Raw genomic sequence first — 16,746 nt, forward strand, 5'->3', positions numbered from 1 at the left:
CAAGCCAGCTCATTATTATTCTGCTGTCGGGGTGGGTGTGGGTGGGGTGTTCCATGACTCCTTGGGTCATTGTTTCAGAGTTATTTCCTTACCAGAGTCCTCATTCCTCAATGCCTTCAACAATAGTAAAGCTTCTAAAGCACTTGAAAAGTTCTTAAAAATTCAGGGAAATTATTCACAGATATATTTTGCCTTGAAAGTAGCCCATGTTGAACTGGACAGTCCAGTCAAACATCAGAATTTGACCACATGAAATGTTTTATGACATTTTATATTATGTCATAAATCGCTTTATAAGATTTGCCAAATTTCAATTCTACAGGGATCAGGGATCCTTGATTTTGGATGTATACTGTAAGTCAGATCATTTGAGGTGCCTTGGTTCAAAACGTTTTGCCCTATCGTGCACCATTTCACTCATGAAAGTTTTAGTAGGAAACTAAAAGAAAACACATTACTAAAATACCTTGAGATTATATATCTAATGAATATCTACCTGAACAACGGCTGTGTTAAGAATGATTGATTTCTATACATTTTGGTATGCCTTCAATTTAAAGTCATCTCATAATAAGCTATTGTAAATAATAATACACAAACTTGCAAGTCTCCTACCCTACATAGGACAAAGACACTCATCCGCTTTAAAATAGTGAAATCAGTAAAGACTAACCTTTAGTCCTTCTAATTCATTTTCCAGCTGCTTAGAATATTGCTCACTTCTCTCACGCAGCTTCCTGTCCTTGGATGCCTCAGCAGTTGCAGCTTCAGCATGAACTTCCAGCTACAAATACAATTTTAAAATCAGAAACGTTCCTTTCAGCATTGCTTTTCCTTACTAAGTCCAAAAACTTGTGGATTCATCTGCATATATAATTCTATCATAAAGATGATGTCAATAAGCATATGTAGAAGATTAAAAATGAATTGCAGAGTCTGTTATTTATCAATTACCATTGTTTAATTAACTAAAAGACAAACACATGAATTTAAATTTAAGTGAACTTTCTTGTGTAATACTAAGGTAAATCTGGTGCTCTAAAAATTTTTGGTGCTCTAAAAATTTGAGAGGGAGATGGATTAAACTTACTTCTTTCTTTATTCTGTCTGTTCTACGTAACTCTTGTCTCAAGCTTTCTGCCTTTTGCATCACCACTTCCATCTCTTCTTCTTTATCTCTAACTTGGCGGGTAAGCTTCTGTTTTTGTGAATGCAATTCCGTAAGTCGCTCATTCATCTCAGAGAATTCCTGCATGGCCAGTTTCCGTTGGCTATGTGCATCTTTCAGTTCTTTGGTTTGTGCCTTTAACCTCTCACTGGAGTCAAGCAGTTCCTGCAATCAGAAACAAAATATGACATATCCCTAAATATTAGCTTTCTATCATTAAATAGGGTTAAAACAAATAAGACATACAGTTTGCAGAACATAAAAAGATAAATAGAAAAGAAGTTAAACATTTAAATCTACATCCATTAAAACTTTAAAACTATGCAAAAAACAAAACCAAGAGCATGGATGGCAAGACTTGGATAAGGTCTTTTAACCTCATAAACCACGTCCAATGGTGACTACTCCCCTGGCAAAACTAAGTTTTAAAACCCTTCTAGAAGGCCAAAAAAGATGGGAATAATTCTCACGTCTGGTTATAAGAGTGTTTTACAGAGTTGGGATCATAGCAGAATAAGCCCTTCTTGACCCCACCCATCAAAATTCCTTAGCAGATGAGGTCTGTAGCAGGCCTTTTCTGCTGCTGCGAGCAGGGCAGACTAATCCCATTCGGGTGAGATAGCTCCTTAGATACCCTGGATCCACACTATATAGGGCTTTAAAGGTAACAACCAACAGCTTGAACTGGACCAGAAGCAAAATGGTATCCAATGCAGTTTGTGCAACAGCTGTGTTATATGTGACATTGTAGGGACCCCAGAACTATGTGCACCCTTCATTCTGCATCACCGGTAGCTTCCTGATACTTTTCAAGGGTAGCCCATATATAGTGCATTGCAGTAATCCAATCAAGGGATGACTAGGGCATGAGTGATCCTGTGCAGGACTTCACGATCCAGATAAAGGTGCAACAGGCATACAACATGAAATTGTGCAAAGCCCCTCCTAGCCATGACTGCCACTTGCTTCAGAAATACTATCAAATGCAGACAGATTAGTCATATGGCCTAATCATTTTGTTGTGTGGCTACATTAAGATGATTGAATACGGAAGTGAAGTATTCTAAAGCTAAAATAGAAGTAAAAAACGTTGATCAGATTGTTTATACCTTATTAAGATCATCCCGCTCTTGCTTTAGTGCTTTCATTTGCTTCTCATAAGTTTTGATGTGTCTGGTAGCATCTTCTAACTCTCTTTGTGCAGAACTGGCTTCTTCAAGTTGCTGCTCTAATCGCCCAGAATCTATAAGAGACAATTACTGAGAAATATAAAACACTAAAATAGAAGCCTTACTGCTCATTTTGGGCAACAAAAAGGACCAATCATTCATTCCAACTTCCCAGAAGAGTTGAATGTTTAGGAACTATTTATCAGTTTGTATGTATAAAGTGCCAGCTATGGTAGCAGGACTTTCTGCCAGTTAAAATGAGAGGTATGTGATCTTGTATCCATTTCTTCTTCAAACTGTGTCTTCTGTAAAATGAGCTCTAGGCTCTAAATGAGCTAGGGATTAGTGTGGGTCTGTGGTCAATTTTGCTAATTTTAGATTTTCTCTTCCTAGATCCAAGAATTCCCACCAATGTCATGGTGGGAATTTCATCTCTGTATTATTTTATAGAAGTGGGAATCCGCTTATAAAGTTTTAATTTTAAAACTCCAGGTGGATCACAATTTTCTTTCTTCGTAGATCAATTAAAAACAAAATAGTAACTTCCTACTCAATAAAGGCCTTTTTAAATGGGAATGTCCAAATTTTATGGGGGTACAGGGTATTAAATTGAGTCTTCTGTAGGGGGTTACCTACCTACCATGAAGCATGTAAAGATAAAATATAAACATATTCTAGTTAGCCCATGGTAATGCTAGTGGAGAAATATGTCTTTGATATATCTTGTGTGCATAGTAATATGAATAATCTGAATTACAAAAACAAAAGGGATTTATAGAAAAGCACTGTATACGTTGTCAAAAGGCCCACAGACCGAACAGGAAACAATATCATCACATCCTGAATCCACTTGGTTATTAAATGAGACATTAACTGTGACAAATGTCCCACAGAATGAGAAATTCATTCCCATTCTCAAATATCTATACTGATGAGAAATAAAACTGAACAGAAAAAAATAAAGAATTTCTACCTAAAAGAAATCATAGTGAGGCCCTTATGCTTTCTTAATATTTTCTTTATTATTTTTGGTACAATATCAACCCATAGGTGTTGTTTTTAGAAAAAGACATACAAAATCAAGTTAATATCAGAATGTTTGGGTTGGTTGTGCAATTTTGCCTCCATCTTACTTATTTCTGTTACTTCAGAATATAGGAACAGAGGACAGATGACAGATATATGAAAACATGAGCATGCTGAATATGCAGAGATAATAACTGAGCGTAACATAGAAAAGAACATAACCAAGAATAAATGTGCTCTTTGCAGGCACCATGTGACAACAACAGAACCCACAATATTTAATATTAATGTTGGTAAACTTAATTCTAAATAAGGAAAAACATTCAAATCTCTACAAATAAACTTTGAATTCAGATTTTAAGAAGCACCTTTGACTAAGTAAACATGAAATTCTTATCTGCAACTATTATTTCATGATATTCATCTTCATGAAATTCAGAATCATAGGTTGTAATGCAGGTTATGCTATTATTTTCTCTTACGATAAAATGTAATAAGACATATTGCATAACATTTACACATAGCAGTTAGGGGAGATACTGTCTAAGCTAAAAGCTTTGGTGTATAATTTAGCAAATTAAATTGAAAGGTGCTTAGTATTTTGTGTACATGTTTTTAAAATCAGCCAAAGTGTTGCCTTACTCAAGAGAAAATTTTGTAGTTCACATCTTATTATATATAGTTGACTTTAATTACTCCTAATTAAAGGAAGTTAAATTAAATAATTAAAGCTCTAATTCAATGTAATATTTATTACATTTATTTTACTATTTCTGAAATTGCAAAAGGAATCTACTTCCCAAGCTATTATTTTTAAAACAAATTAGAAGTCGCTTAAAAGAAATAAACAAAGCACACAGAATGATGTTATACCATTCATTTTCATTATGTACAATATCTTGAGCCCAATTTATCCTAAAGCATCCATTTGTTTTTGCTTCAGACATATTGCCAAGATGCTGACTGAGATCATTTTCTTGGAAACACGGAGTAAGATAGAAGAAGCTATTTGAAATTTCAAATAGAAAAATTCTAGTTTTTTTTTAACTGTGCTGTTCATAAAAATATATTAGTCTTACAGTCTACAGACAGCAGAGTGTAGAGCAGCAGAGGTCTTGGAGTGCAGGCAGGCAAGGGTGACTGTGGCTGGGACTGGACTCAGGCAGCTGCTGTTTTCCAGAGTGCGGCAAGCAGCCCTAGAGCCCCACAGTTCTAGGGATGCTTGCTGCCCCACAAGGCAGGGAAAAATGTGGGGAAAGAAAAGCGAGTCGGATAATAAGTTGGAGACAGTTGGGACTGAAAGGGATCAAGCCTGGAATGACTTGGATTGGACAAGTACTTGCTTAACAATCCACAATTCTCAGTTTATGATGGCAACAGATACTGCATACCCTTCCCTTAAAAATATAGATCTGTAGTCTGGAAGTGCTCCTTGATGCCACAGTTGTTACAGTGCATCTACTGTAACATCTGTAATTTTTCTAGAGCTTTTGGATCTGGCAATGAATACCAAAGACTTGGCTAAATCACTGTTAGACTATACAGTGTCTATGTAAGACTATGAAGAATGTCTGGAAGCTCTATCATGCAAAATGGAGCAACGAAGGTGATGACACTAAGAGAGATTGATTTTCTGCCTTCCAGTCAGTCTGGATTCTTGGCAACTGCATGGGCAAGTCCAGTGCACTTCTCTTGGCAACCTTTTTGGAAGTGGTTTGCCATTGCCTTCTTCATAGAGCTAAGAGAAAGTGATTGACTCAAAGTTACTTAGCTGGCTTTGTGCCTATGGCACGGCCTATAGCAGGCCAAGAACTCACAATTTCTAGGCTAGTATCTTTAATCACTATACCAAACTGGCTCTGTCATTAGCAAAACCTGCACAATGAAAATAGCTCTGGGCACTACTACAAATACTAACTAATCATAAATTTGTAGAACCTTTTCTAACTAGCAACTTAGTAAAAGGTTCACAAAAGCTTATTCCTCTTAATAAAATTTATTAGACAATAAAGGTACTACCATATTGCTGAGTTCTGATACCATCTTCCACAAAAATACTAAGATCATACTATGTTAATTTTGATAAATTAATATAGGGACAATCAAATAGTTTTTGATTTTCAAATCCCTTAAAAGTTCAGGGCCTAAATATCTGAGCGACAGCTATGAAACTATCTCAAAGATGCTTGTGATCAAGGTATCTTCCCTGCCAGGTAAGTACACTTAGAAGGTATACTTAACTTTCATTTTTTTTCTGAAGTCTTAATCTTTTTTCCCATCCAAATCTTTTAAATTAATTTGATTGTTTTAAATATTAATTTTGAGTTTTGAAATCCAAACTTCAGAGATTTAAATCTAAATTTTAGATGAAGTTGATTAAAAGATAATGGAAGAATGTGCAGAGGCAGCTCCTTTACTTCTTCCCTGTACAGATTTGGATGAGACACTCACCCAAAATATTAGGCTTTAAATATTCTAGATATGCTATTATGAAAATGCAAAACTCCATATATGGAAATCACAGGGAACAGAATTAAGAATTGGAAACTCTACTTTGTAATTGTGACTAAGATTTATTGATGGATTTATAAAATCTCCCTTTAAAGCTAGTAACTATTACAGGCCTTATTATAGCAACTTGTATAATAAGATTTTTCATCTATCTTTTTGCCATTAGTGAATTCTAACGTGACCTACTGTAGAATTCTTACTTTTATAATAGCAGAAAATAAAAGAACAAACAATATACTCCATGCTTTTATTCAGGACAGAAATTAACCATGTCCTCTTGTTATAATCTTATTTGCTAACCGGGACATAGTAATAATGGCACTCTCATTTCTTCATTTTGGTTATCCCTTTCTCTACCATTTCATTATCAGGGAGACTATACAGCAAAGACAGTATTTAGGTACAATGTATATAGGTAAATGCAGTCAGTTAACCAAATCATTTGGGCATTGCAGGACAGCCTTCAGTTATTAGTATTTATGCTCCAACCACTAACGTAGAAGAAAATGAAGTTGACTAATCTAATAGTCAAATTCAATATAAAGTCAACAGAACATGCAAGTAGACATGCTGCTTGGTGATTGGAGAATTGAATGCAAAAGTTAGAAATAGTAAGGTGGAAAATGCAGTTTGGTTAAATGATCTTATAAGCAGAAATGAAGCAAGAAAACACTTTAGTAAGTTTCAATGATTTCTTCACTGATAGGGAACCAGAGAAACAGGAATGAATGTGAAAAAATTTCCCCAGCCTATGGAATGCTTACCCAGATGTTAGGATAATTGGCAAAAAGGAAATTAACTAATTAACCTTAGGCTATCTGGTTGGCAAATAGTCAGCATTACTGCATCCCTTTTCATGTGTATTCCCCATTATGTGCCTACTTACTCTCTTGTAATTCTTTTTTCTCCAATTTCTCTATTTAGAGGGGAAGGAGGAAAAAAAGACATATGAGACAGGAAAGATTATCTAAAGAGGTCACCTTTTTAGGCAATCTCTCTGCTCTGTGATGTTTTGTAATGTTTTCAATATTAAGTGTTGGTACTTACCAGTGACTTGTTTTCTCAATGTTTCAATTTCATCCTTTAGGCTTTTAATTTCTAAATCTTTGCTTGCTGTTAATGGACCATCTACAGTTGAATAATGTAGGGCCTGGATTGTTTGTGTGGACTCTTTAAAAAAGCAAGGAAGATATAAGAAACTGCATTCAAAATTTTCAAACTATATATTTTGACATTTAAAAATCATAATATGGTACCCAAGAAGTATCTGTGGCCTGACAATTTTTGGACCCCAATCTAAAGATTCTATAAAACTTTCTGTCATGCCAAACTTTTTGAACTTCACTATAAGGGGATGACCTTTACTTTCTTCTAGTGATCAAGGACAGTAAGAAAATGAATCTTACACTATTACATTGATTCTATTTTTTAAAAAACAGTACGTTAGCTAATTTACCAAGTGATGACATTTGTGCTAAGTTTAAAATAGGTACTATTTCCACACATTTAAGTCTCAAAGTAGTTCTCACATATTGCACCATATGACCACACAAAAAGCAGAGTAATTCAACTAAAAGAACATCTTGTCTCCAGCTCGGGAAAGATATCCTTCATCTAAAAAAATATACAACACATTGGCAGGCTGCTATCTGGAATATGAGGACTGAATTGTGCAAAATTCTTGCCTGGATTGGCAAGCATCATGAAGTTTGCTCAAGTTCAATGCAGTCAAGTTAAAACATCAGACAAATTTGAAGTTAATAGTAGCTGTAAAATTTGTTATACTGTCAAAGTATTATGCATCTAGACAAAGTTGCAAAATAATCTGTTAATGTCCAATTATATGCTGAATCTTTTCAAATACTGTTTTTACTGAAAATGTAGTAATATAAGTCTTTTCACCACTTAAGTCATGGAATCCAAAATTGACCTAAATAGATAATCATGTGTACTTTACATAGGAATACCTTGAAGTTTTCTGCTAAGTTCCAGCTTTTCTTGTTCTAAACGTCTTATTCGTCTCTCATATGCTTCTGTAGCTAAGGTATCTTCTAGTGTTCTTTGAACATTGGCATCAAGTTCCATTACACGTTGCCCAGCTGCAAATCTTAGAGTACTACGATCCGAAAGGACACTGAGAAGATACTTATCAGGTTTAGAATATTTTAACAGAGTGATTTTTATGACTTTCATATTAGGATAATTAAAAGTTCATATATACATTCCAACAGAAAACTGGAAACAGTAAGGTCTTTTTATTGTACATTTTTTTTGTAAATGTATTAATGAGGCCATCATAAATTGCAATTGAAATCCCATATAATTCAAGTAGAAATCCATTTGAACATTCTGATGAAATCCACTCACAAAGATTGTCCCTCTTCCCTCTTATTCCCCTCCAAATTGATTTCTAATGATCTTCCAAATATACAGAGTCAATTTTAAGTGGCGACACTCATAAGGAAGGAAGAGAATAGTTTTGTCACCTCTCCCCATTCCAGCAATGAAATAGCTCTGTCAGTAGAAAAAAATAACTACAAATTACCCACATAGTTAGGTATACTTTCTCCAATTATGCAGTGATGCTAAAAGATTTGTGAAGCCTTTTGAATTTTCAATATTTCTGCAAAAGTATGACCTAAAACATGATCTGTTCTCCATGCAAGTCCTAAAACTAGATAAACAGAACCGAATTAAACAAACGAGTGAAACACGTTGTACTTGTTCATTCATTTATTGAGGGAAATGATCAGGGGTGGGATTTAAAAATCCCAACAACCAGATGGACATTGATATTCTTTAGTAGGTGAATGCATATTTTTATTCTTATCTTTAAAAGAAATGTCAATGTGTATTAAATAAATTGAAATAATTGAAACGCACTGTGAGAATGTTTAAAAGTGAGATCAATATCAGTGACCAGGATTAGTTAAAATGGATTATTTGTTTTTTTTCTTATTTTTGTTTTGAAACTATAAATAAATTCTATGAAATTAAAGGGGGAAAATACATTGCGGAATCTGACGGAAAGATATATAGTTTATTAGGGAATGACTATTATCATAACTAGTTAAAAACAAATGTTTATTGGGAATTAACGTGAGGGAATTAAGGTCTATTTAAACCACTGAGGGGACACACTCAAATTAGTAAAAGGTGGGGGGGAACTTATGCTTTTTTTCTTGTATACAAGCTTGTGTTAGTCTAGAACCTATGGAAAGAATATGTGATGAAACTGCAAATCTGACAGATAAAAGAATTAAAAGGTAATAAGTATGAAGATATGGGAATAGGGTAATATAGATTATTAAGAGGAAGGAGGGACATTGACAATTTTTATTAGGTGAATGCATATTGTTATTTTTATCTTTAAAAGAAATATTGATATTTAAGAAATATACTTCAAATAATTGAAATGAACTGAGGGGATGTTTAGATTGAGACTAATATCAGAGATCAGGAATAATTTGTTTGTTCTTTTCTTCTGTAAAGTTGGAATGGAAAAGGTAATAATAGAGTTAAGTTAAAATTGGATAAGATAGGAAGCTGAATGTAAAAATGAATATATAATCATGTCATATTTGCATGTAAAAGTGGTGACCCGGAATTATGTTGTCTACTCAAAAGAGCTTTTTTGTTTTGTAATCTATGTGAAAAACTGAATAAAACTTGTTTAAAAAATAAATAAATAAAAATCCCAACCACCGGTTCTCTGCCCAATTGCTGGGTGGGCATGGCCATGGTGGGTATGGCCTACCGGAACTTCTGGGAGGGTTATTTTTCGCCTTCCCCAGAGTCCAGAGGATTCCTTCAGGCCTCTGGGAGGGCGAAAACGGCCTCCTCCGGGGTCTGGAGGCCCTCCAGAAGAAGGAAACAGGCCCGTTTCCAGACTTCCAGAATTTCTGGGAGGGCCATTTTTTGCTCTTCCAGAGCCTCCGCGTGGACTGCATGGATGCACTTACTTGCATCCAAAATGAGCTGCGTGGAGACTCCTGGGTGAGGCGGGGCGGGCGGGGACAGCTGGTCGGTCCAACTACTGGTTTGGTAAACCAGATGTAAATTTAACATCTGGTTCACCTGAACGGGTCCGAACCAGCTCAATCCCACCCCTGGAAATGATTCAAAGCGATGTGAACCTTTGCTTTCAGTTGATCGATTTCTGCACATCAGCCTGGAGAAATTTTAACCTATTCTTTCTTGCAGAAAAGCTTCAACTCAGGGATGTGAATATGTTTCCTCTCATGAACTGCCTACCTGAGGTCAATAATATTTCTATAGGATTAAGCACAGGATTTGGACTTGGCCATTTCATTTCTTTAGTTCCTAGGGCCTTTAGTTCCTTAGACATCACTTCTTTTAAATTTTTTTGAGACTTCCCAAAGTATTATATGCCTTGCTCTTAGTGTGATCTTGGTTGGTCGACTATTCCTAGGGAGGGTAACAATGGTGTTAAACTGCCTTCAATTGTACAAAATCTGCTGACAGTGGACTGAAGGAGTCCAAATTCTTTGGAAATAGTTTCATAATCTTTTCCAGCCTGATGAGTGTCAACAATTGTTTTTTGGAGATCTGTAGAAATCTGCCCCCCCAAATTATGACACACTTCCACATATCTGTATTGTGAAAATCAGACTTTGACAGTGAATATCCAGAATTCAATACTTTAAACAAAGCAGGATTCCATATTCACACCCAATTTCCAGATTTCCATTAATCAAAATACCTGACTCTAATTTTTCCTTCAGATGAACTGATCATCCTAGATGTTCACATAATTTTCCCACACATTCAATAAATCAATTAAGATTTTGACTCATTTGATTAATTGGGCTTTCTTTATATAGTTTTAGGGCTTGTATGGATCATGTTTTAAGTCATATTTATGAAGAAATATTTAAAAAATCAAAAAAGATTAGCAACCTTTTAAGCAGCATTGTATATACGTAGATAATGCAGGTAAGGAAATTATCTATGATATAAATTTGCCCAACTGTATAAGTCCTGTATTCTATCAGTCAGCAGCCCTTTCAATAGCCAATTGCATATTGAATAAGTATTTTGCAGTGCCACTGCAAAACAATGATTATGTTTGTCTCTATCCATAAAAAACCCTTGTAGTTTTGCCCTTTTAATATTTTGCATTCACCTATTATTCTAGGTGGGTGGGCATGGTGGCTCACTGTTAAGACATTAGGCTTATCAGCTGGAAAGCCAGCAGTCGAGGTTCAAGACCTGAGCTCCACATGACGGTATGAGCTCTTGTCTTCGCCCCAGCTCCTGCCAACCTAGCAGTTTGAAAGCATACATATGCAAATAGATAAATAGGTACCACTTCGGCAGAAAGGTAACACTGATCTATGATGACATGCTGGCATGACCATGGAAATGTTTCAGACAGTGCTGGCTCAATGGCCTTGAAATGGAGATGAGCACTGCCTCTTCAGTTGGCAATGACTAGTGGAGTAAAATCTGCAGGGACTCCTCTACCTTTTTTAAATTATTATTCTAGATAGAGGAAAAACCAACAAGAACTATATATTGGATATAAAAATTAGGGATTTTGTCTGGTGTGCAGTTTTATTATACAATCTGCATTTTCTGTATTACTATGAAGATGGAAACAATGTGCCCTATGAATTTTGTATTACACAATTGGTTCAAAATTTTTATGTAAAATGCACACACTACAGAAACAAATATTAACAAATAATGCAATGAAATACTTACATTTAATTCTATTTTATTTTTAAATCACAAAGTAATTGAGCTATTCTATTATAATTTAATATAAAAAAACTGGTTACTCACCAGCTACTTGTATATGTGAATCCTATAAATGGCAGGTGATGGCCAGAAAATGCAGTATGTGATGGTGGAGGCATTGTCTCCTAAGGTTTAAAGGAATAAGAAGAGTTTACTAATTTAGAAAAGGTTAATCCATTTGTATTAATTTCAGGTAAAATTAGCACAATGGGTATTCTGGTTCAGAAAAAGTAGCAGATTTGAAAAGACCATCACAGAAACACTACCGCTGGCCTCCTTGATCATTTATGGTAGTATAAAACTGCTTCTGTTTCAATGCTTCTTATTTCCAGCAATGTTTATACCACCAAAATGTACAGAACAAAAAGCTGAGAAAACAATAAAAACTATTCTTTTTTGGAGTGTCCGATTGCAAGTTTTTCTTATTTTAGAAATTAATAAAAGCTTATTGTTCAGCTTCTTTCCATGTTTTGTGACCCAACAGACATAAAGTTTGATCGTAATTGTCTATCAGTAATTTTTATTTACTTATTTGTTTGTAAAGTTCATTTGCTGCCTATCTTAAATAATGATTGGGATATTAGTAAAAAGTAAGATAGAAAATTTAAACGTAAATACATAAATATCAATGTAACATATTACAAATACTCTCCTCCATTACTTACAGAATTTTTTAAACAGTCATCATCTACATCAAAATTCGATGTATCTGTTGGACTGCTGACTTCAGGAATATAAGGTGCTTCAGAGTTCTGAATGTTATCCCAGTCAATCCCTGAAAAAAATGGGTGGCTTTTAAAGTCTTCTATTCCGTTCTGCCCAAGTCTATGTTCTCTGCTGCAGATAAGCCTTCGAATTAGGTCCTTGGCATTTTCAGACACATCTGCCATTTGGGCAGGAAACTGAAACCGCTCCTTAAAGGAAAAAAAGAATGCTAATTAATAAACTAATGCTAATTTCTTTACAAAAAGGCATAAATTAACCACACCAACCCAAGAAGCAAAACCCCATAGGTTCTGTACAAGTACATTTATATCTTGCATCAGAAAATTATCAAGTACAAATGTATTGCCACATAATGTGAGTTTACCACTTTCTCCAAGGAAGCATCTTCCATAATAAATTTATTCAGAAGTATAAGCACAAATTGTTAAGAAATTTTCAACATTTGTATTTTGAAATCTAGAGTTTTTAGAATTTTGTTATGCACTTAGAAATTCATAAAATACGTGTTTTGGGGAAGTATGCACAGAATATTTTATATCAGAGATACAGTACCTGTTTTGAAAAGAGATACGCATACTAGGAAATGCACCATAAAAAATAAGGAGTACATGAAATAAAATTTGCAGGAAGATGTGAGGTCATACTATTCTTGCAAACTAATTGACCAGGCAGAAACAAACTAACAAAAATCAAAATTGACAGATTCAGTCTAATTGCAACAGTGACTGAACTTCTTTTAACAAGAAGACATCCTTGTTTCTAGTCAGTGGTTGTAGTGCTTATTAAATTAACTCAGTACAATTAATATGAGTACTGCCTGAGAATGTTATTTATTCTTTTGTCACATAAAAAAGGCATTGGTACTTACCTGACATGCCTGTTCTCTTTGAGCTGTGAAGAGCATCCAGTAGTGGGAGGTGCTTCAGTCTCTGCATGTCTAGGCTGGGCTTAATTTGTGGAACGCTTCTCCTCCTCCACGGGACTCCTCCCCAGCATTCCTCAGTTTTGGCGAAGACGAGATAAATAAACATCTCGCCCTCAATGCCCTAACAATTCGTTGGCCAAAACAGGACCCCACCAGACGGAAAAAGGGTAGAGCTGGATGCTCTTCACAGCTCAAAGAGAACGGGCGTGTCAGGTAAGTACCAACGCCTTTTCTCCCATGAGCTGCTCAGAGCATCCAGTAGTGGGACATACCAAAGCTTGGCCTGTCCGACGGGAGGGACTCCATCTGGCTTGGACTCCCCTCCTGGTCCCTGTGGACCCGTTGCAGAACTCTTCTGCCAAAGGAGGCCTCAGCAGATGCAAACACATCTATTTTATAATGCCTAATGAAGGGCGATGGAGAGGCCCAGGTTGCGACTTGACAAATTTCAGTTATTGGTGCCTGCGTGGCCCACACTGCCGATGTTGTGGCGCTACTTGTTGAATGAGCTGTTATGCCCCATGGCATAATGTAGTGATTGAGTCTGATACGTTTTCGCTATTGTGGAAGATGAGGCCTTGCATCCCTGAATGTTGGGTTGAAATGACACAAATAAAGCTTCTGTTTTTCTGAAAGTCACTGTGCAGTGAAAATATATTTGCAATGCTTGTCTCACATCAAGCCGATGCCATTGTAGTTCCAACCCTTGGGATGGCAGGGGACAGAAATTAGGAAGTATCAGCTCTTGTGCCCTGTGAAAAGCCGAATTAATTTTGGGTATAAATGTAGGATCAGGACAAAGGACCACCTGGTCAGAATGGAAGATGCAAAGTCTTGTCTGATCAACAAAGCTGCCAGTTCCGAAATACGACAAGCGGAAGTGATCACTACAAGGAAAACTACTTTATACATCAGAAATGGGAGACTTGACGATTTCAAGGGTTCGAAAGGGTACTTAGTGAGTGCAATGAGGACCTTGTTAAGGTCCCAAGTGGGATAACAGTGAACCGCTGGCGGATGTAAATTTGTGGCTCCTCGAAGGAAACTCCGTATGCGTGGTGATGAGAAAGAGACAGTAGACCCTCACAAGTGACAACCGATGCCAAGGCCGCCACCTGTCTTTTCAACGTATTAGGTGATAATCCCTTGTCAAACCCCTCTTGTAAAAACTCTAGGATTTGAGCCACTGATGAAGAGATGGGATCAATTTGAGACTTAGTACACCATTTGCAGAAACTGGACCACGTGGCATTGTAAATGTGGGTTGTTGAGGTGCGTCTGGCAACTTGGATGGGAGCAATAACTCTGTTGGAAAACTTTTCGCTCTTCAGACATCTCCACTCAACCTCCAGACGGTCAGGTGCAAGCATTGAGGGTCCGGATGTTGAAGGGGTCCCTGGGTTAGCAAAACCCAGTCCGGCAGAATTCTCCATGGTGTTGATAAGAATAGACTGCGGAGGTCTGCAAACCATGGCCGCCTGGGCCAGTAAGGAGCTACTAGCAGCAGGTCCACCCTTTCATCCAGCAGCTTCTGGATGACCTTGGGAACCAGTGGAAGTGGCGGGTATGCATACAGAAGTCCCGGGGGCCAACGGCAGCGGAGTGTGTTGAAGTTCTCCACTCCTTGTGAGGGGTACCTGGAAATGAATCTGGGGAGTTGAGAGTTGAGGGGGGAAGGGAACAAGTCTACCACCGGCTGCCTGAATCTCCTGACCGCCTCTTGTAACAGGGTCGGATGGAGGCGCCACTCCGATTGATCGATCGTGGCCCTGCTTAGCCAGTCTGCCTGTGTATTCAACAGGCCCGAAATGTGCTCTGCTCTGATGGAAAGCAGGTTGTTCTCCAACCAACGACACAAGCGCTCCGCTTCCCGCATAAGGTGTTTCGACTGTGTGCCCCCGTTTGTTTATGGGAGCTTTTGCTGTTACGTTGTCAGTCAATGTTAATATGTGTTGATTGCGTACCTGTGGAAGGAAGCTGCGGAGAGCCAGGTGTACTGCTCGAAGCTCCAGCCAGTTTATGCTGCACGACTATTCTATAGAGGACCAGCGGCCTTGGGCTGTGAGTGATTGAGTATATATTTGGATTTACTTCGGCTGGAGCGCTGGTACAGGAGCAGGAACCACTGGAGGGATCTAGCGTGGAGCCGGGCCCAAGGAATAATAGATATACATGAGATCATCTTGCCTAACAATTTTGTTAGTTCAGCTAGGGACACCTTCTTATGAACCCTGATCTCCTTAACTAATTGATGAATGCTGTTTTGTCTATCTGGTGATAGGAAAACTTTGCCTTCCACCGTATCTATGACTGCCCCCAGATGGATTAAATGACTCTTTTTCCAATTGATTGAGAACCCATGTTGTTGTAGGGATTGTAATGTGGTCTGAGTATCTCCGACTGCTTGATGATGGGAAGATGACAAAATTAATATTTCATCAAGGTAACACTGGAGTCGTACAGGGATACCTCGGAGATGAGCAGCGAGAGCTGCGCGAACCTTTGTGAAGGTCCTGGAGGCAGAAGCTAGTCCGAAAGGAAGGGTCACATATTCGAAATGGTGGTTATTATAACAGAATCTCAAAAATTTATAGTGGGAAGGCCGAATAGAAATATGTAGGTACACCTCTGTCAGATCTATAGATGTAAGGATGTCACCTTTTCTGATGCCGAGTAAGATAGATTGCAGAGTATGCATTTTTAAACTTGCGATATACTAAGAAACGGTTAAGACGTTTCAGATCTAATATTGCTCTCCATCACTCCCCCGAACTTTTGGGAACAACAAAAAGATGTGAATAGAAACCTCGCCCTCATTGGTTGGTAGCTACTGGTTGGATGGCTCGTATGTCCAGTAGATGTTGGATAGCTGTTTCCATAAGATTGCGTTTAACCGGATCTCTGGAAAGAGGACACGACATGAAGAAGTCTGGGGGAGTGGATTGAAACTCCAGCGCAAGGCCAAATCTGATTGTGTCTCTGACCCAGGAATCAGACGTTGAGGAGTCCCATTGGTCCGCGAATAATTTAAGGCATCCGCCAATGGGAGTTGGGTACAGGGAGTTATCTTGGGTGCTGGAAAGACCTATTTCCTGCTCCTCGAAAGGATCTCTTGGATTGGCCACCCCTTCTGTTCCTATCCCCAAAGTCAGACCCCTCTGGATGCTGCCCTGGTCTGAATGATAGGGGTCTCTGGTATCTGGGTGAGAAGGGTCCCTGATAAAAGGGCCGAAAGGATCCCCTCCGAAAGGACTGAGAGTTTCTGGAATCTGACTTCCGAAAAAGGGAAGGTAGAATTTTCTTTTTGTTTCGGGTTTCGATTAGCAGCGGGTCGAGGGCAGGGCCAAACAGTCTGTCTCCCGCAATAGGAGATGAAGCCAGCTTGAATTTGTGCTTAATGTCTGCTTGCCAATGTTTTAACCATAGTAAGCGTCCCGCTGTGACATGTGAAGTAATGG

The 16,746-nt window shown here is 37.6% G+C and overlaps 1 protein-coding gene across 10 annotated transcripts in view; it reads right to left on the bottom strand.

Moving 5' to 3' along the window:
- The window catches only part of CDC42BPA (CDC42 binding protein kinase alpha), a 154,388-nt gene that overhangs the window by 57,128 nt on the left and 80,514 nt on the right, over positions 1-16,746 (bottom strand). For all 10 annotated transcript variants that reach the window (XM_087964912.1, XM_087964927.1, XM_087964893.1 and 7 more), the window contains 7 exons: positions 12,303-12,551; positions 11,683-11,762; positions 7,842-8,008; positions 6,922-7,044; positions 2,278-2,411; positions 1,091-1,333; positions 674-784 (listed from right to left, as the gene is read on the bottom strand). In XM_087964912.1, the coding sequence (XP_087821038.1) occupies positions 674-784; positions 1,091-1,333; positions 2,278-2,411; positions 6,922-7,044; positions 7,842-8,008; positions 11,683-11,762; positions 12,303-12,551 (1,107 nt within the window). The remainder of the gene's footprint in view (positions 1-673; positions 785-1,090; positions 1,334-2,277; positions 2,412-6,921; positions 7,045-7,841; positions 8,009-11,682; positions 11,763-12,302; positions 12,552-16,746) is intronic.

Source organism: Notechis scutatus, chromosome 1 (assembly GCF_049901735.1).
Source record: "Notechis scutatus isolate UNSWTSFEM ecotype Mainland chromosome 1, rNotScu1.2, whole genome shotgun sequence".
Lineage (NCBI taxonomy): Eukaryota > Metazoa > Chordata > Lepidosauria > Squamata > Elapidae > Notechis > Notechis scutatus.